This window comes from Balaenoptera musculus, chromosome 20 (assembly GCF_009873245.2).
Source record: "Balaenoptera musculus isolate JJ_BM4_2016_0621 chromosome 20, mBalMus1.pri.v3, whole genome shotgun sequence".
Classification (NCBI taxonomy): Eukaryota; Metazoa; Chordata; class Mammalia; order Artiodactyla; family Balaenopteridae; genus Balaenoptera; species Balaenoptera musculus.
Window position 1 is genome coordinate 23,570,185 of NC_045804.1, and position 21,955 is coordinate 23,592,139.

At 38.1% G+C, this 21,955-nt stretch overlaps 1 protein-coding gene across 1 annotated transcript in view; it reads right to left on the bottom strand.

Annotated features, from left to right (window-relative positions):
* Positions 1-277: 277 nt before the first annotated feature.
* UTP18 (UTP18 small subunit processome component) overlaps positions 278-21,955 on the bottom strand; it is a 38,399-nt gene continuing 16,721 nt past the window's right edge. The window contains exons 8-14 of the mRNA XM_036835712.1: positions 20,313-20,413; positions 19,935-20,025; positions 17,085-17,208; positions 7,925-8,099; positions 3,014-3,156; positions 1,641-1,679; positions 278-433 (exon numbers count right to left, since the gene is read on the bottom strand). Of these exons, the coding sequence (XP_036691607.1) occupies positions 1,655-1,679; positions 3,014-3,156; positions 7,925-8,099; positions 17,085-17,208; positions 19,935-20,025; positions 20,313-20,413 (659 nt within the window). The 3' untranslated portion in view covers positions 278-433; positions 1,641-1,654. The remainder of the gene's footprint in view (positions 434-1,640; positions 1,680-3,013; positions 3,157-7,924; positions 8,100-17,084; positions 17,209-19,934; positions 20,026-20,312; positions 20,414-21,955) is intronic.

The window sequence follows — 21,955 nt, forward strand, 5'->3', positions numbered from 1 at the left end:
TCAAAATTTATACCATTAGATCCCATGGTTCTCATAAATGTGGACTGACCTCCATGGCTCATCAGAACCTCTGTTAGCTGATACCCAGAAGCACAGAGAGATCTATGCTGGGAAAGGGGGAAATACTAATCAGGGTTAACTGTGAAACAGGAGACTAACTACCTGTATTATTTTTGGCTACGGACAGGTGTTTCCAATCTCTCATGTTGGGTCTTAAAAGAAATGCACCCAAATTAGCGTGTGTGTAGGTGGAGAGGGAAGAACCACATACACTTAGTTTCAAACAGAAGTTACTATGGGTTTATTAAAACATTTCTGGTAACTTAAATAAGCACAGCTGGCTCAATATATCATTATCCTTATATTATCACTCATTCTGGAAAGTTTCTGAGAAGATTTATCAGGATGGGTTTCTCTTGTGGCTCAACTGGATCTGAGGAAAGAACAGAAGAAATTATATACTTGATTTACAGTCACTGGTCACCAACAAACAACATGCACTGGCAGTGCTGTTTTGGCAGGCAAGGCGGCTGGACTGCTTTCTCCTCCTGGCTAACGTTTTGCTCAAAATTCCGCCACCTTCAAAAATTCTTTCCCCTAATTAAGTCTATATGCACTCCCAGAGTCTCTCCTCAACATTTATGAATCTCAGAGAAGACCAAATTAGTCAATTGTGATGAACAGGCCGGTTGCAGCTCCACCTCAGAACCACCACCATATCTCAGGTGAAAAATCAAGCCATGGGAAGAGAAGCATGTCCTACTGTTTTAAATACCAAGCAGCAATTAGAGGAAGGCACAAATCTTGTATCTGGAAGTCAAAAGGTACAAACGTCCAGTTATAAGATAAATAAGTACTACGGATGGGATGTACAACATGATAAATATAACGAACACTGCAGTGTGTTATACAGGAAAGTGGTTAAGAGAGTAAACTCGAGGACTTCTCACCACACAGAAAAAAGTTTTTCTCTATTTCTTTAATTTTTATCTAGACGAGATGACAGATGTTCACTAAACTTATTGTGGTCATCATTTCATGACGTATGTGAGTCAAATCATTATGCTGTACACCTGAAACTTATACAGCGCTGTATGCCAATTATATCTCAATGAAACTGGAAGAAAAAGAAATACATATATGGCGTATATGGGTACATATATGCATATGCCAAATATATATACTATATATGGCAGCAAAACTAATGACCAACCATTAACTAGCTACAAGGCAAGCCACTTATAATCTCTCAAGAAACATACAAAATAAAAGGGTTTGAGCTTACGGAAGCTATAATTATATGTGGAGATACTTATCTCTCTCAGTTAAGTCTCTTCTCCTTTGTAGATTAAATATTCAGTAATTATAATTTTGATGACCATTATGGACACAATATTAAAGATCTGCCCTCAGAAGAACAGAGCCAGACTGTTGTGATTTGCGATAAAAAATTCCCAAGGAAGGTTCAAGTCCAACTAGGCTCTTCCTGATCTATATCCATCCCACTCCCTTAACTGAAGATAGAGCAACCCAGAGGCAAAGAAACAAAAATCAGTTAATATGGTCCCTCTGCCAATTGACAGCAATGGGTGTAACCTTAAAACTTTGTAGCATGAAAAAAAAATGAAAGATTTTCTTACTTCAAATAATCTCTTTAAAAGTCTGAGTAATGATGCAACCTGAAAAAGTAAAAGACAAATCATCAAAACAATTTTGTGATTACCCAGGATACTGTCAATCAGATCACAGAATGGCACTTAGGAAGACTTCAGGTGCGGAAATGTAATCATAATCACTCTCAATAGGCAGCTAGGTTACTCCTCAAGCTGACATTCTGAAGTATCCTAATGCTAATACCTCAGATTTTAGATAAAAGCCATCAGCTTGCTCCAAAGCATTACATCAGGGTCTATGAAATACCTGATCAGCCACATCCAACAGAAATGCTGTCAGTCCAACCCACATGCTAGAAACAGTCTCACTAGAGACCAATGCTCTGGTGAAAACTCTAATGGGCTTTGGGGCTTAAGAAAAGAAAAAAATCAGTTATAATAAACCAAAGCTTTGGAAGAGAATTCCTAAGTGCAGTAAGAATCTGCACCCTTTTATAAAATCCAAACTGAAAGAACCACTCCAAAAATGACCTGAAATGAGAATGATGGAATTATCAATTTTCCCAGTACCACCCAACCATTTTCCTTTCAAAGTAAGTAAAACTATAAGCCATATTATTGTTTGCTATGTTCTCTTTTCAAAACCAATTTGTAGTCCTCCTCTTCTTCACCCCAGATTTCAGTTTCTTTGAAAGCAGGCCTTCCCTGAAGCATACAAACATAAACACAGGGTTCTATGCAACATTCACTGCCAACACATGGGAGCAAGGAAAGGCGGCTATTATTTTTAAGTCACAGGTTCTCCCCCAGAGCTACCTTGTCACCTGTATCTTCTAGCAACAATGTAATTAGATTTTATTTGTTCTTGCTTTATAGCCAAGTAGGTTGAGCACAGAAAACAACCTGGACAGAGCACAGACTTTTGGTATCTTTGTAGTTAACATCCTTATTTACAGCTTACAGCTGCAGGAAAAGAAATACGTCTTAAAAAAAAAAAAATCACTTAAATCTAGTGGAATAAATAGAGCATTGTCAAGTCAACAAAGGCTAATCTAAACATAAGGCACCAAGAAAGTGGCAGTATTATTAAAGTGGCAACTCTTCCTCAATTTGACATTTTCAAAATATAGCTTCCCCCTCTCCTCCAAAAATTCCCCAAGTAAATTTTCTGCTAGAAAAATCTTATGGTAGAAAAATGCACACTATTTTTAGATATGACGATGGGAGTTGACTATAAACACTCTATAATTTATCAGTTAATAATTCATAATTATAATTAATAAATTACAGATCTAATAAATTATACATAATTATAGACTTGAGAATGTAACAAATTTATCTTCACATTTTGAAAAGAAGCTGAGACTTCTTTCTGACTTCTAAACATAAATAATACCTACCTATACAGCAGGGCCTTGCCCTTTTCATTCCCCAAGGCAAAATAACCACTTCTGGGAGAAAAATCCATAGTATGAACAAGAGAAATATTCTTCTTTTTAACAACTGGGAAGTTTGAAAATACTGTACAGGAAGGAAGGTGGACCTGCAGGAAATAATAAAAAGCTTTATTAAACTACAACAACTGGGAGCTCATCTTTCTTAAATTTTGGTCTTCATTCTGTCATTTTGCTGGAACAAAAAGTTCATTTTGATTGTAGCACACATCAAGTACAGTTCTCTTAATACGGCAAAGTGTTCCAAAATTAAAATTTGATTCTCAATGAGCTATTAACTGAGAAGGAAGGGAAGGAAGAGAAGAAAGTGCTTTCTTGATGCTGCATTAAAATGCAGCATCTAGCATGGTGCCTGAGAGGGTCAAACGAATAAGTGAATGAATAAAGTGAAAAGTCAACAGTAGAGCCCATTAATGCTCTAACTTAATAACCACAGTAAAGGATACTAAAATTTAATCACAAGGAACAGATACTTCAAACATTATGAAGAGTTTGAATACAAGACAAAGTCATATCAAATCTTCCAATATCATATAACTCCCTTTTTTTCACTTTTATTTCTCAATTTTGTGGTATATTCTTTGTCTTTTGCAATCTCTCCTTGAGGAGGGCTAAACCATGAAAACCTAGTTCATCAAGTGAAACTGTGTTCTGATTGAGAAAGAGCCAAAAGCTCACCTCAAGGCCAGGTCTCTTTCTCCAGGAAAGTCTACTTGGGGGAAAACAGGCCCAAATCCAAGCTAGGCAAGACAAGTCCTCGTCCAATTTGTGGATAAATAAAACCTAAGCACAGAAGCCGTTACCTTAAGCAGACTAGGATTTTAACAAACTCTCATTTTCACACATTCTGTAGCTCTTCCAAGAAATACACCACCTTCATACTCACATACAGAATTATCATTCAGCTATTAATCATGGTAGTCTATCATCCTTCACACTTTTAGATGAGACTTTAAACCACCCAATCAAGGTGATTTTCATAGACAAGTACCAGGTAAAACCCACTGTTAGATACACCTGTCTATTACACTGATTTCAGTCAGTCACTAGGCCCTACTCCCCCGATAAATGCCTACTGACCATTTTTTGTCAAGAAAGTAAAGTTTACAGTGAATCGCCAAGCCATTTTCAATTATTTTCAACTTCTCTGGGAAGCAGGCTCTGCCTGCACAGCCTGGCATCAATGCAAAGGCATTAGAAGTGGTCTTGACCCATTAAAGCTAAGAAGTTCACAAACACTGGGGCACAAGACACAAAGCAATTTTTTAAAGTTCATTTTTACCAGAAGGTAGCTGTGTATTTTTCTAGCTAAATAAACAGAACAATTCTGTTACCAAAATTATCAGAAATACTGCAGTAAATACAAACACGAAGTTTATGATGTAAATGGAGTCTCTTTAGATGTGGTGCCTTGTGCAACAAATAACTTACACCACCGTACACAGCGGCCATGGCTTCACATGACAAGCTGATGTGTTCTTCCTGATGGAGGATAAATACCAACTTATGGACAATTTAATTTTAAATTTTATCTCCCCTACTGACTTGGATATCAGGGGCAAAAAACATGTTTATGCCCTCCTAAAAGACTCAACTGTAACTATTCCCCAGCGTTTTTAGTACATCTTCCCTCAGACCAATGATCCCCACCTGGTTAGAACTAAGCTGTGCGCTAACCTCTCTTTATGACCCCTGTATTAAAAGCTGTAATTGAACTAATAAGAAAAAGTCCCATAAAAACCCAACTTCTTTAATTCAGAAAGTTCCCTTTATCTCCAACATAATTTCTGTATTACATTTAAGGGTGCAGATACCAAAATTCAACAAATAAAAGGTCTCTCATCCTTAATTTAATGGATAAGGAGTTCCACAACTTCTACAACATCCAAGATTGTAGATGTAATAACAATTTAACTTCTGAGTCTCTTACTGGTGCAATGGCTTAGATTTATATTCACTGCTTTGTGCTGGAATAACAGAACTGTTTGGATCATTATAAGAGATTGCATTTAATGACACTACCAATGTTCCACTGAGGCATTCTGAAGCTATGCCTGGCTTCTTTCCATTAGATATTATGGTTGACTACCATTTAAAAAACGGGAGTTGGCTGTTACTAATGAATTCCTTGTGTGATTTTGCCACAGTAAAACACCATAAATGCTGCCATGATCACTGAAGCAAACTAGGCAGAACCAACTACTAGGCATCTTGCAGAATACATTATGTCAACAGAGATAGATCCCATGGTTTTCTAAAATAACTTACTACCATTAAAATGATAAAAGGTTAATATGTACTAGTCCACCACTACCATCACAGGAGCGGAGATTTTAAAGCTGACTTGAATTAGGATCCTCTCATTTATCAAATGATTCATTCAAGAGGCAATAAAACGCAATGCTATATTTTCCAAACACTTTTTCCAGCAGAACTCTTTCTTCCCTCAAAGAAAATCTTATGCAGAATGCCAATACATACCACAAGTAATACTGAAGCTGCTCTATATAATACAGGGAGGAGCTTAGCCTCCTACTTGCCCTACTTACCATCTGAAGTCCTATACACATTCTAGGGCTCTGAGGAATTTAGTTAGAAAACCATTAAAATGTTAGAAAGAATATGGAATCTAGCATCACAGTTCACTGCCCTTTACTAGCTGTTGACTTTGGGTGAGCCAATCCTCTGAGGACTGTTATTTGGCTCAAAATATTTTTGTAGAATTCTTTATAAATCTTTGTAAACTATACACTATTAAACAAAGCTGATGAAGTGTGCAAGGTTTATTTGCTGAGTAAGCAAGATAAAAATAAGAATCTCTGTAAAGTGCTTATGGTATACACATAAAATAGCAGAGTGTAATGCTGCCATTCAAAGTTCTATGCCATCTGTATACCTGGCCCACAGCAAGTAACTGTTGAATGAATGAAGAAATTGGTTCTGCCTGAAGGGTAGGAAACTTCATACAGATGGAGTGACATTTAAGCTGAACTCTGAGGTTGGGCAGAAAAGAGTCAACACTGGCCTGAGGCTGCTATCCTTAGAAAGGCCCGCTTGCAAGTGGCTCTTAGATGGTGTCTGGAAACTTGACTGGCATACAGGTCCCTACACACATGGGAAACTTTCCCTAAATGATAAGGACAGCTCACTGTGCCTAAATGATTTGTCTAATGTGGTTTATGCTGAACACTTGCCTTTACTTCTGGGAGCCTTGACTTTGGGTACCTCCTAGGCAGAGGGTACCTACATCATCAACCCCCAATAAAAACCTTGGGCACTGAGTCTCTAATGAGCTTCTCTGGCAGAAAACACTTAACACATGTTGTCACAACTTGCTGTTGGAGGAATTAAATGTGTCCTATGTGACTTGCACTGGGAGAGGACTTGTATTAAACGTGCCCTATGTGTCTTGCACTGGGAGAGGACTTGTATTAAACATGTCCTATGTGACCTGCACTGGGAGAGGACTTGTATTAAATGTGTCCTATGTAACTTGCACTAGGAGAGGACTCTTGGAAGCCTGTGCCTGTTTCTTCCAGGCTTCACCCTATGCACCTTTTCCTTTTGCTGATTTTGCTTTGCACCTTTTCCTTTTGCTGATTTTGCTTTGCACCCTTTCCCTGTAATTATTCTTAGCCATGAGTATTACCATATTCTGAGTCCTGTGAGTCCTTTTATTTACTATTCTATTCACCAAACCTGGCGGAAGTCCTGGGGACCCCTGGCACAGAGATATCTTCACAAGTAACTATCCAGCTATTTAAATTGCAATCATTTTACACAATTTATTTTCAAAACTTAAGAACTGCCTCCACTCCCTTATGACACCAGGCCTTAAAAATGTAGATGAAGAAAGAAAACTAGGGATTTCCCCGGTGGTGAAGTGGTTAAGAATCCGCCTGCCGGGCTTCCCTGGTGGCGCAGTGGTTGAGAGTCTGCCTGCCAATTCAGGGGACATGGGTTCGAGTCCTGGTCTGGGAAGATCCCACATGCCGCGGAGCAACTAGGCCCGTGAGCCACAATTACTGAGCCTGCGCGTCTGGAGCCTGTGCTCCGCAACAAGAGAGGCCGCGATAATGAGAGGCCCGCGCACCGCGATGAAGAGTGGCCCCCACTTGCCACAACTAGAGAAAGCCCTAGCACAGAAACGAAGAGCCAACACAGCCATAAATAAATAAACAAACAAACAAACAAACCCAAAGTTTTTTTTAAAAAAAGAATCCGCCAGCCAATGCAGGGGACACGGGTTCGAACCCTGGTCCGGGAAGGTCCCACATGCCGTGGAGCAACTAAGCCCGTGCGCCACAACGTCTGAGGCTGCGCTCTAGAGCTCACGAGCCACAACTACTGAGCCTGTGTGCCATAACTACTGAAGCCCGCACACCTAGAGTCTGTGCTCCACAACAAGAGACGCCACCTCAATGAAAAGCCTGCACACCGCAACTAGAGAAAGACCATGCACAGCAACAAGGACCCAACACAGCCAGAAATAAATGAATGAATAAATAAATTAATTAATTAATTAAAAAAAGAAAACTATAGAGGAATGAAGTGTTTGCTTTAAACATATTCCTTCATGTATATGCTGAAAGAAACTTCTGAAAATGAAGACTACCACTCAAGAAACGCTAGGAATGGACAGCATGGCTTTCCCAAAAGGACTGACATAATACAAATTTGGTGGCTATTGTTAGTCATTTCTATAATCACACCCAAAAGCTACAATATAAGGAATTTCTACATCAAAAGAGGCTACTCTTTTTAAAATAATCCAACACTTTCCTATTATCTTTCCATGTTTTCAACTTTAAATTTTAAAATTATCAATGCTAAAAGGAAAGGGTAAAGAAATATTACCAATCTGACTGCTTCTTTCATTTTTTCTGAAGCAATTGCCAAGATTTCTGTAGTAGGATTGAAGGTCAGAGAAGTAACACCTGTAACCAAGTTCATTATAGCTTTTATTGGCTTTGGGTTTGCTTCTTGGAGACAAGAATCTTGATTGTATATGTTTACCACTCCACAATTAGAACTGCAAAGAGAAGAAGGAATACAACAGATTAAAAACAAGCAAAAGAGTTTTCACAACCTAAATGAATAAAGATTTAACCCCCCAAACTGATATTTACAGGAATCGTATTGTGTTACACAGGGACCATGGGCTGGAGAGTTCATCCCAAGGCAAAAGCTAGACACAGTCTATCAGTTCTACTGTAGTCTTACTGAACTCTCCTTAACTCCGGCAGCTTTTTAATTACTAGCCTAGCTAGAAAATCCTACAAAGCGTGAAATCTTCATTATTCATTCCTTCAATAAGTATTTACTGAATTTCAACTCTATGCCAGGCACTATTTAAGTGCCTGGGATGCAAAGGTGAACAAAAGAGACTAAGACTGCCACTCTCATGGTATTTATGGCCAACCTAACATCCTAATATGCGAATGAGAGCTGTCCTTCCCCTATTTAAATAGGTCTCCTCCTTTCCTTTTTTATTCTATTCTATTTATGAGAACTTCCAAAACAGTGCTGAACAACAGCTGTAACAGCAAGCATATTAATCTTTTGCTCTACCAGGAATATCTACAGTCCAGAGTTATGGAAATGATCATCCACTCCAAGTTTACTGAAACATTTACCAGCAATGAATTATACCCAATATTCATAAAAAGTAAATCTTAATGGCTTTAACAGAATCGTCCACAGACAAGAACTTTCAGTAAACTTCTTTGCCCTCAGTGTTCAGACAACCTAATGTTATGGGCATCATTTATAAGGAATAAGAATAAGGTACTTGTAATTCATAGATACTTAATTCAAACTTAATTAGCAAATGCAACATCAACCTGAAAGATGCAAGAAATTAAGCCTCAAACAAGGGCGACACACATGTATTCCACTAAGTGTTCTCTCATTCTTATAGTCAAACATTCTCACTTAAACTTACTGCCTACAGTGAACCAGGCACAGAGCATAAACAAGACAAATTCAGTTCACATACAAGATTCCATAGCTTGAAATTATAGCCAACACACAAATAGTATGTTAGATTTAGTGCTTTAAAGTCTTCAAACTGCTTACATATACGGTTTCATATACACTAAGAACACCTTAATTTAAGGACAGCTAACTCTATATAGTCCATATTAACCACTCAGGAGAAACAATATATATCCTGGGTTTATATAATTTTGTTATGGACTGAACATCTGTGTCCCACTAAAATTCTTATGTTGAAATCTTAATCCGAAATGTAATGGTATTAGGAGGTGAGCCTTTGGGAGGTAATTAGGTCATGAATGGGATTAGGGACTTTATAAAAGTGACCCCAGAGGCTCTCTCACTCTCTTTTCACCCTGTGAGGTCACAGCAAGAATCCAGCCTATTGCAACCTGGGAAGAAGGCCCTCACCAAAGACCCAAGCATGCTGGCAACCTGATTTCAGACTTCCAGTCTCCAGAAATATAAGAAATAAGTTTCTGTTGATTATAAGCCACCAGTCTACGGTACTTTGTTACAACAACCTAAGACAAAATTTATATTTTCCTTATTTATATTTTTGACTTGGATCAAAATATCTATTTACTGTACTTATTTTATACTAAATCTCTTTTCTTGCTGAAAACTAATTTATGCCTAAATCCATCTTAATTAAAGACGAAAAGTTATAATCCATACAGCTCTCTTCTAAATATCAATTTTAGATCAAATCTTATCATCATGAACATCAGAGTACCCTTAAATATAGCCTATGTTGCTTAGATGTGTGGAACAAAAATGGTACAAGTTAATCATTTTGATATATGGAAACTTACAGTGGTATTTGTGCTAAAATATATTGATAAATGATTCTAATATGCTACTGAGAGTGGTTATTTATTGAATGATATCTATATAACCAGCAATATGCAAACTGTCACGGGAACACAGAATATCAGAAGGAATTTAACCCCAGAAAAAATACGCCTGCAAGAAATACCCAGAAATACAAGAGAACATAAGCTGAGCTCTTTACGTGATCTAGACCCTCAAAGAAGGGAAAAATCAATATGAGGTGAAGTTGCTCCAGTGAGCTTTGTGGAAGAGGTAGGTAAGACGTGAGATGGAAAAGGGAGATATTAGGTTAAAAAAACAAAGAACAACAACTAAAACCGGGTATCATAAGTGGAAGAACAGGACCAAAGGGAGAAAGGAGCTCACCCTGAACTCCAAACTAAAGAAACAGACATGACTGTTATCTTTCCACCCTCAACCACAGCTGATTGGACTAGAAGCAGGTTCTTGAATCAAGAAGCCAATCCATTAGCAGATCAGCAACCACGAAGTGTCCTGGTACACAAAAATCTTCCCCAACAGGAATGATGGCAATTAACCACATCAACCTACCTCTAGTGTCTCTCTCATCTCATTTACCCCCATGGACCATCAGTGTCTTTAATTCCACTCACTTCTAACTGCTTGTGGAACAGCCCCGTGACATGCCTATCTCTGGCACGCCTCCCTCCTCCACCCTCATTCTATGGACAACTCCACTCTTCTGGCTGTCTTGGCCTGGAGCCTGATAATGTCACTGCTTCTCTCCCATCCCAATTTTCTAAGCAGTTATGACGTATGTTACAAGCATTGTTTACCTATCTCCCTATTCCCATTCCCACCCTTACTACTTAATGCCTGGATTATTGCAATGACCTCAAGGCTCATCTACCTGCACCTCTATTCCCCTTCTAAAGGCTGTCATGCAAATTATCTACTTCAAACTCTAAAATTCAAATATCATCATGATTCTCCTCTGCTTAAAAACCCTTAATGGTTTCTCTTTCCACTTAATATAATGTCCATATTCTTCGACACAGCATAAAAGACCTTTCTACAAGTTATCCCCTGACTGCTTACCTTTGTAGCCTAACCCCCCTTAAGAGTCATCCCATCCAGACTTCTCTCAGAACACAAACCTGAATTTTCTCATCCTTTCCACTATCTGCAATGCCTTTCTCTGAACCCCACCTGGCCCTCAAAATGGCCAGCTCAAGTGCCAATATCCCCCAAAACTTTTTCCAGACAGACGTTCAACAATAACAGCCTTCACCATTTCTAACATTCTTAAAATTAAAACACTGTATCTCAACTGCAGCCCTTAAGACGTCTCGCCTTGTAAATAGAGATACATGTATGCATGTCTTCACATAAGATCATAAACTATGAGAAGGTGATGATGCATAGTTCTATCTCACAATCCCCAGCTCAATGCTCAATAAACGTTTTTATGAATGAGGAAACTGAAGCAAAAACGTATCCTTGAATAAAACAGGTTTTCCTTGCATTATAAAGCATACATGTCCTGAACAATCTCTAGATGAAGCAAAATGAAACCCATTTTATATGTTACATGAGAGCACTAAAATTAAAGAACTATTAATTCCAGGCCCTAAATCATAACAAATTTCATACTTTTCTATAGCCCTAAATTATTTAGTATTCTTTTAAAATAAAATAAAAAATACTTGGGGGTGACAGTGTGGAAAGAACACAGAACTGGAAACTAGACAACATGAGTTCCAGATCCAGCTCTGCCAGTAACTAGTCTGATGAGTAACAACACTTAAATTACCTAACTCTTAGACCTCAGTTTCCTTATCAATAAAATGACTGGATTAGACTGGCACTACTCAGTATACCTTTCTGTGATTACGGAAATACTCTATAGCTGTGCTGCTCAATATGATAGCCACTAGACACATGTGGCTACTGAATACATAAAATGTGGCCAGTGTCATCAAGGAACTAGATTTTTTTAAATTTTAATTAATTTAAAATTAAATAGCGCATGTGGCTAGAAGTTACTGTGATGGACGTGCAGAATTAGACAAAGACACCAGCAAGAAATTAAAAACAGATATACAAACAAATGGAAAGATAACAGAAAAGGGACAATCATCATCAGAATAAACTAATACTGAAAATATCTTAGATACAAAGATGAAAGAGAAACTTTTGTTAGCTTTAAGTTACAGAAGACTAGTTTCCACATTCTCCCAATCCAGGTAGATTACTGAAATCACAAAAATCCTGCAGCAAAGTTTTAAGCTAAGGCTTTAAAACTCAGATTTAAGTAGGAAAAATAGCAATCCAAGGTATATTTAGACATTTTAAAAGATAAAAGATAAAGCTATATAAAAGCTGAAGCACAGAATGTTTGAAGCTGATTTTCCAAAGGGATTATATAGATGGCACAAAAGGATTCATTCTCAAGACAAACTGGACTAAATGTTCTTTATTTCTTGTAAGACTCCTTAATTTGCAAAACTCCTAGTGACTGTACCATTTTATATTTAAACACATCAACACACAGAGATGTACCTTTAAAAAGGCAGTAGAGGGCTTCCCTGGTGGCGCAGTGGTTGAGAATCTGCCTGCCAATGCAGGGGACACAGGTTCGAGCCCTGGTCTGGGAAGATCCCACATGCCGCGGAGCGACTAGGCCCGTGAGCCACAATTACTGAGCCTGTGCGTCTGGAGCCTGTGCTCCTCAACAAGAGAGGCCGCGACAGTGAGAGGTCCGCGCACCGCGATGAAGAGTGGCCCCCGCTCACCGCAACTAGAGAAAGCCCTCGCACAGAAACGAAGACCCAACACAGCCAAAAATAAATTAATTAATTAATTAATTAAAAAAAAAAAAAGATGGTAGCTGGAGATGGAAATAAAGATATAAAATATAACTATAAAAATGACTATAAATAATATTTAAAAAAAAAAAAAAAAGGCAGTAGAACTCAACCATAAAAAACAATGTTGCCATTTGCAACAACATGGATGGACTTGGAGGACATTAAGCTAAGTGAAGTAAGTCAGAGAGAGACAAATACTGTATGACACTTATATGTGGAATCTAAAAAATACAACAAACTCGTAAATGTAACAAAAAAGAAACAGACACAGATATAGAGAACAAACTAGTGGTTACCAGTGGGGTGAGGGAAGCGGCTAGGGGCAATATAGGGGTAGGGGTTTAAGAGGTACAAACTATTATGTATAAAATAAGCTACAAGGATATATTGTACAACACAGGAAATATAGCCGATATTCTAATAACTATAAATGGAGTATAAACTTTAAAACTGTGAATCACTATACTGTACATCTGTAACTTACATAATATTGTACATCAACTATACTTCAATAAAATAAAACAATCCAGACAAAACTGTAATTCAAAAAGATACATGCACCCCTATGCTATGAGCAGCTCTATGTACAATAAGCAAGACACAGAAGCAACCTAAATGTCCGTCGACAGATGAATGGATACGGATGTGGTATATATTTATATTCAATGAAATATTACAGCCATAAAAAAGAATAAAATAATGCCATTTGCAGCAACATGGATGGGCCCAGAGATTATATTAAGTAAAGTATGTCAGAAAGAGAAAGACAAATACCATATTATATCACTTATATATGTGGAATCTAAAATATGACACAAATGAACATATCTACAAAACAGAAACAGACTCACAGACATAGAGAACAGACCTGTGGCTGGGGGGGTGGGGAGGGGTGGGAGTGTGGGACTAGCAGAGGCAAACTATTAGATACAGGATGGATAAACAACAAGGTCCTACTGCATAGCAAAGGGAGCTACAGTCAATATCCTTGGATAAACCATAATGGGAAAGAATATGAAAAAGAATATATATGTATAACTGAGTCAGTTTACTGTACAGCAGAAATAAACACACCACTGTAGATCAACTGTATTTCAATAAAATTTTTAAAAAGAAAACAAACAAAAAAAATTTTTAAAGGTTAAAAGCTCAGGCTTTGGAGCCAGACTATTTGTAATCTTGGGTCTGCCACTTACTGTCTGACACTAACCAAGTTACTTAACTCACAGTGCCTCAGCTTCCCCACCTGTAAAGCAGGGATCATAGTACCAATATCATGGAGTAGGAAATGAGAATTAAGTTAGATTATATATGAAAAAATATCTATACATATATTTACATACACACATACATACATACGTAGCTTATATATATATATATATATATATATATACACACACAATACACATATACAGCTATATATAAAAACAGTGCTTGGCAGATACTAAGTGCTGAAAAAATTTGCTATTAATATTATAAATCTTTTTATTGTAATTATTATTCAGAGCACAGTTTGAAACTATTTAGATGGAAACTAGTAAAAAGACAATCTTAATTTGTGTATTTTTAAGAAGGTAATGAAGACTAAAGTCAACAAGTATCTAACCACCTGATAGAACTTTGATTAGAAAATATAAAAACAGGTATTTTTATGGCTTTGACCAACAGTTCTCAAAATACAAAGAGCCCAAAGTGGTTTATAGGTTGCACACCCCCAGTCAAGGCAGGAGCCCAAGCCAGTGATGTTCCATGACTGCAGCACAAGACGCTCCTAACTTCTTCACTGTAAAGCAGAGAAAATAAAGCAACAGCAACAAGATAAAGGGGATTCTCCAAGTCACCTTATGGGGCCACCTGAATTTAGTGAGCTATCTTCTGAAGTCTGTATTCAAAGAGCTGTCACATGCAAAGGAGAGAATATGCCAGGTCTCAACTCCTTCCCATTCTTTAATATACAGTGCTTTGTAATACACAGCCAGCATTCAAATATTTCTTTTTTTTTTTACTGACTGACTTCTAGACTAGATAGGAAGTCACAAAACACACTACTGCATACACAGAAGATGCAGCAAAGGTACAACTTAACTAAGATTCTACCCAGTAGAGCGAGAAGGGCACTGCACCTGGAAAAGTAAGACTGCAGGCTTCAAGATCCCTCCTTATCAATGATTTCAGTTGTGTCTTACAGAACGCTTCAGAGCATCAGCCCCCCCCACCTATCAGGAAGGGTTAGTCCCTAATGATTTCCCAAGTATGTCCTAACACTGATGTTGTACAAATTAATGTGAAAACTTTCTAAAAATATGCAGCAATCCTTATATTAACCAAAGCCATTAAAAAAGAAACTGTAAACTAAAAGACCTCTCTATTTACAACATTCTTAGTTTCCCTATTTCCCTATCAGAGCAAAGCTGTAAATCAAAAGCATCCACTTTATGCCAGGACACTGAGAAGAGTTAATAGACACTATCAGATGAATTTTGAGATCAAGGGAGGAGTTAATTCCCAGCAGCAAAGGCCAGGATAGAGAAATTTCACACCAGTACATGGAGAGGGGAAAGAGAGGGAGGTGGGAGGAAGGGAAGGAGCAGTCAGCCAACCAGTCAAGTGAGTTCAGTTTCTCCTACCTCTGCCCTGATTCCACCACCAACTCTTCCCCGACTGTCTGATAACATGGGAAATTCCTCTAACAAGGGTTAAGGCCTTTCTTTCCAGGTTTAACAATAAAAACCTAATAATGGTCTTTGACCAAGCACATCAGAATTCAATTACACTGAAAGGCAATTAAAATCAAATGAGTTTAAACGACTAATATTAGATTCCTTCCTCTTTGGGCCCTTCAAAGGGGATTAATAAAAAGTGATACAAAAAAGAGAGGCAAGGACTAGAAAAAGATTAACTTCACAGATTCGAGTGAAGGTTATGTTTGTGCAGTTATTCTTGTCCCACATGACGGCAAAAGCAGGTCTGCTTAAAATTATTTATAATTAATTTAAATACCAGTCTTCATTCTAAAGGAGCTTTAGTCTCAGAAGACCTGCTAATCATGAACTGCTGCCATAGTGCACAGTGCTCTAGCAATGCTGGGCTCAGGCTACCCTACTGCCTATGGCAGACCCACGTGATGTCAGCCTGGCCTCCAAGCTCCACAGCCTGGTTCCACTTTCCTTTCTTCCCAGGACCCAAGGTAGCTGCTGACCAATTTCCAAATGGTGGTAGGGATATTTATAAGCAGTTTCCCCAATTTTAACCTTTGAAGGAGGTAGTGAAGTGAAGAAAAAGTGGTGAGTATGCTATGACAGCAAGACCCACTGGACCTCCCACCAAGGGAGAATTTGAAATCTCTTTATGGATCAATTGTGTTTAGTCTAAGAAAGTCATAAAAATTGACTTCTGGAAGTTCTAAAATTACAGGTGCTGATTAGTGATTTGGTACGTAAAATCGTTTAGAATTACAGGTAAGTATCCAATACCCCCTCCTCCCACCCTGCATCTTTAAAATCAAGTAGGACAATAATGCCATCTTTTCCCCAGTGTAATAACCATTTTTTTCAGCAATGACACAATAACATGTTCTAGATAATATTTTCAAAGTCTCTATAATACTAACAACAGTGTTCCCAAAAAACATGTTTTTGGTTTATACCACCTAGCTAGCTAAAGGCAAAAATGCTTTAAGTATCTTTAAGACTTAAATCAAACAAATATTTCAAACGTAAGAAAACATACCATAACATAATAAGGTAGTCCAGTATTTTCTTGCTAAAGAGCTGAAAAAACTGCCATTAATATTATTAAACACAAATATTAACAAATATTATTAAGACAATAAAATGTAAGACCTGGGTTTATCAATTTCATATTACTAGTTTATAAACAGAACTACTAGGCACCATCTAGTATATTCAATTCTTTTTTTTTTTTCTTTTTATAAATTTATTTATTTTATTTTTGGCTATGTTGGGTCTTCATTGCTGCGCATGGGCTTTCTCTGGTTGCGGCAAGCGGGAGCTACTCTTCGTTGCAGTGCGCGGGCTTCTCCTTGCGGTGGCTTCTCTTGTTGAGGAGCAGGGGCTCTAGGCACACGGGCTTCAGTAGTTGTGGCTCGTGGGCTCTAGAGCGCAGGCTCAGTAGTTGTGGCTCGTGGGCTCTAGAGCACAGGCTCAGTAGTTGTGGTGCACGGGCTTAGTTGTTCCACGGCATGTGGATCTTCCCAGACCAGGGCTCGAACCCGTGTCCCCTGCATTGGCAGGCGGATTCTTAACCACTGCGCCACCAGGGAAGCCCCTCAATTCTTTAATATTTTCTCATTAGCAAAAGGTGATTAAAGGTTATCAGAACCTCAGTTTACTTACCCACAAGCCACATACTGTCCATTCCTAGATGTGGCAATGCTTAATCCATATAAACTGCCTTCATCAACAAATCTGTTAAGGCACTTCCTAGAGTTCACATCCCAAACATAAACGTCTCCATCCCCTGAATGAAACAGCCAAAAAATGGGTTTGGTTAATTTTGTTTTAAACTTGAAAGGCAAGTGAACTGACCATTCTTAGTCCCTCTTTAATAGTACAAGATACTACAAATAAAGACCTACTATATACTATAATTGCCCTAAGTCTAGAAAACTGGCCTAAAAATGTTTCTTCTATACATTTCCATATATAGAAAACTACATCCTCATTAGTCATTAATAAACAATATCTTTAGGTTTAGAGTGAAAATCACAAACTCCTGGCTTGAGTTGAACTTTAGAAAAAGTTTCTGCATTTCACTCAGATAAATTATTGGCGCAAAATTTGAAAAAACAAAAAACCCACCAGCAAAGGTTTTCCAACATCTATCAAGAGGTATCAGAGGACCTAACATGTAAGGCTAGGTGATTTAGATATCAAACTGATGATGAAGTTGACAACAGAGGAGGAAATTAAGAATGAACTGATCCAGACCAAAAGGAATTTATAATTTAACTAAGGAAGTATGGATAATTTATTGTGAGTAATAAGCACAAATAGTTTAGAGAAGGGAGAATGTGTGAAAGATAAAGGATATTAAATCTGATGAGAACACAAATATTTTCATGATAGAAATGGCCATCTAATTGCCAAAATCAGTCCTCCTTCTTTTTTCTCTCTCCTATACACGCAATATTGATGATCACCCTCTTCCTCACACCCGTTATAGACGTGTATAATGACCCTATACCCATCTCAAAGGTGGCTCCTCACTCATGTATTTCATCTCTTTCTTTTCTGTGGATATTGCTCTAACGGTCACCCTTCTATACTATTATCCTTCCAATGAGAATTCAGTATCTCACTGTTTCAACTATTTCATTAAGAAACAAAACTTCCCAGGCTGGCATAAGGGTTTAGGTTAGGTAGAAGTAAAATATGTATTCAGAAAAAATTTAATAGGCTCAAATTTTTAAAACTTTATGTCTGTCTGTAGGGTAATGGTACAATAAAGGAAGGGCTTTAAAGATCAGCCTAGCTAGCAACAGACTAAAGTGGGAATGGAAGGGATCAAGGGCAGGAAGACCATCTAGAAAGCAAGTGTATTACATGGTCATAAGTTGATGTTGACTTAAGAAGCAAAAATTAATCCAAGAAAAACAAAAAGAAAAAACTGGCTCAGCTGAAAAGATAAAAGGTAAATTCTTTCTTCAACACTCCTTCTATCAAAATATTCTTTATATATATAAAACAATAAATAAGAACAATATGATGCCAATCACACAAATCACTCCTTACAGAAGAAGGAAAGGAGGAAGGGGAGGGGGGAGAACACCAATCAAAATATAGGTAACCCCTAACTTACCAAGGCTCAACTTTTGATTACTCCTTCTCTGATTTTAGGACCTTTCTTCTTATGGTAAATTAGACCTCCATGGTACTAACCTAATTTGTAAATATTTAACATCTATATCCAATTCATATAACCAAATCTCAGTACCCGTGCTGACCCTTCAACTCTTCTCCCCAACTCTGACTCTCCCAGGATCCAAAGGCCATTTCATTAGGAACATTATTTCTCTGAACCAATATTTATTCCTTACCCCTCATAAAACCTAGCATATTAATTAATAGGGACTATATATGCTGCTGACATTCTTATATTATTGGATTAAAAACATACAAATGTAAGTAACTCAACCTTGTGAAAGTTTGATTCTGGGCCAAAACCAAAACAAAAATTAAAGTTAATGCTAAACTTAATCCTGTTTTTAAAAAAAGTTTTTGAATAGATTGAAGAATACTACTCACTGGCAGAACCACTCTAATGCCTCCCACTACCAAACAGCATGAGCTACGCTGAGCTTGTGATGGTCCCTAAGATCCTTTAGGAAAAGGAGTAAGAGTCACAGGACAGTCAGAAAGGCCAGCAGAAAAGCACAAGATTAGAGACTGTCAGGAATGATAAAGGGTTGGTCGGTAGTACTACAGAAATGTCAGATGAGATCAGAATTGTTTTCAGTCAATAATGAATAAAATTCCAAACATTATCCAAGTCAAAAGAGGCTAAAAGAAAAGAAGTGATAATTCTAAGTAACTTTCAAAAAGAAAGTAAGAAAGTCTCAGAATAAATCATCTTTTAAAATGCATTTTCTGGGGACTTCCCTGGTGGCGCAGTGGTTAAGAATCCGCCTGACAACGCAGGAGACATGGGTTCGATCCCTGGTCCGGGAGGATCCCACATGCCGCAGAGCAACTAAGCCTGTGCACCAAAAACTACTGAGCCTGTGCTCTAGAGCCCGCGAGCCACAACTACTGAGCTCGCATGCCACAACTACTGAAGCCCACGCACCTAGAGCCCGTGCTCTGCAACAAGAGAAGCCACTGCAATGAGAAGCCCACGCACCGCAATGAAGAGCAGACCCCGCTCGCCGCAACTAGAGAAAGCCCACACGGCAACGAAGACCCAACATAGTCAAAAATTAATTAATTAATTAATTAATTAAATAAAATGCATTTTCTTCCCATCTTTTCCCCAAACAGTGCATGTTAAGTGGTTAACCCTTCACCATTACTAGTTAGTAAATGAGAAGGCAAACAGCAATGAAAAATGAATTGTAAAAATAAAAATGATTTTCTTACTAATACAAAAAAGTCTAAAATCAAACTCAGTTTTGCTTAAAGTTGATATTTAAACACATCCAAAGCTTCAAAGAAGCTTCGGATCATCTTGTCATTAACTTAACTTACCTGAAGATGCATATACTTTCTTACTATCTGAAGAGAATGTGGATGCTGCAATCCTTCCATTAATTTTCATACTACCAATTAGCTCTTTAGTCTGGAAGAACAATAAATATTATTTATCAAATTGTTAGGCGCTGCAAAGAAGAATCACAATGTGCAGAATAAAAGCAACCTAGTTCTCTATTTTGTAGCACCTACTCAACTTTGTTTTTCCCTACCCTCAAAAAAAAATTCTTTCCACTGCCCACAACTTCTTCCCAAGTCTCAATATGTTCCTCTACTTGAGATGCAGATTTAAGGACACCATGAGTTATGGTTCAAGACCATCCCTACACTAATGTCTTATCCTAGAAGAACAAGCAACAGCTAATAATGGTTCACCTTCATTGAGAGCAAGTGAAAATATCCAGCAACACCATTTATAAGCAAAAAGGACCCATCTGGGGAGACTTCGAAGCTCCTCACTATCTTCTCCTTCAAACCTAAGAAAGGAGATGAATCAATAAGGATTAATGGTTTGCAGTAAAGCTTTCACTGACAATTGAGAGTTTCTTACTTTTTAAGTGCCTTAAATAAAACGTGGGCTCAGACTCTGAATAAGTCTGACCCCATGCATCATTGAGTATGACTGAAATATAAGGTCACTACAAAATGCTCAGCAAACTTCTGTTCTTTGTCTGGGTTAACATTCACCATTCTAATTACAGGCCTGAGAGCCAGCTCTCCAACCAGTAAAGTTATCGACTAATTTTCCAAATGTAAACAGTAATACCTGTAAGTAACTAAAAGGATAAATTATACTTCTCTGTCAAAACGTTCATCACCAGAAGGAAAATACATTGCCACAGAGACGGCTAAAACGCAGTAACGTGCAGAAGCTAGTTGCCAGCCACCTACTAAACAGCCCATGATGAATGGGAGTCTAATTCTTAACTTTGTGGATCAAAAAGAAAAAACAAACCAAAACCATGTGTCAGTAGTGTATCCAAGAGTTGATTAGCTTCCCAAGACTCATGTAACCAAATCACATGAGCTAAGTATATAGACCAGATGTCCATTTACTTATTTACAATGGGACATGTTCCTTTCCCATGCTTAAAAGGCTCATACTGACTATGCAGGAGACCCTTCTGATATTAAATTGCTTATAGAGCCAACTTACCCATTAACAAGTTGCCTAATAGAAAGGATACATAAGAATAACTAGCTACGCTTCCAGGGTGACAGAGCAGAAGAGAATTTTCACTATCCACTCATTTGTACGTATTGGACTTTTGTACCATGTGAACATATCGCTAAGTTAGAATATTAATCAGAAAAAAGAATTTAGAAAAATCCAGTGAAGAGTTCTTGTTCCCCCCACCAGGAAAATGATAGTTGAAGGTCCCACAGACCATCTCTGTGCTAGTAACAGTCTTTGTCTAGATGGTTCACAATACTACAAAACTGGGCCTCCCACTCTAGCCCCACCCAAGAGACTACATCCTAGCTTCCTTGACTGGAATCAATCCAGACACATATTTCCAGTCACTAGGGTTACTTCTGCTAGGGATGACCATCTTCTTCACAATGACTCTAGTCCTACTAAGGATAATATTCATCCCAAATTTTGGGCAAACATTATATACTGACTACAGCATACGGAAAGAAACAGCTCCAAACATAGGGAAAATATCATTACATGATGAAGCAGAGAAGGGAGGTTAGTTCTGGAAACCCCTCCAGACCCAATCCTAAGAGCACAGTGGGAATGCAAGACAGAACTCAAAGTGCTCACCTTGGAGCCTACAGCTGGGCACCACCACAGTCCTGGAGGACTGCAGACTGCACAGGTGTCACAAGGGCAACAGTAAACAAACTTCCCTCATACTGTGTGGCACCAGTGTGAACACAGACCCAGGATGGCAGCAACAGAGGCAAAATGCCAGAGGACTCTTTACACAGTCCACTGCTCTCTGCCTGCAGTGAAAGACCTTATGTTTTTGGCCTGAGTAAGCCTGTTGTTTGGCGGTAATTCAGGAAAG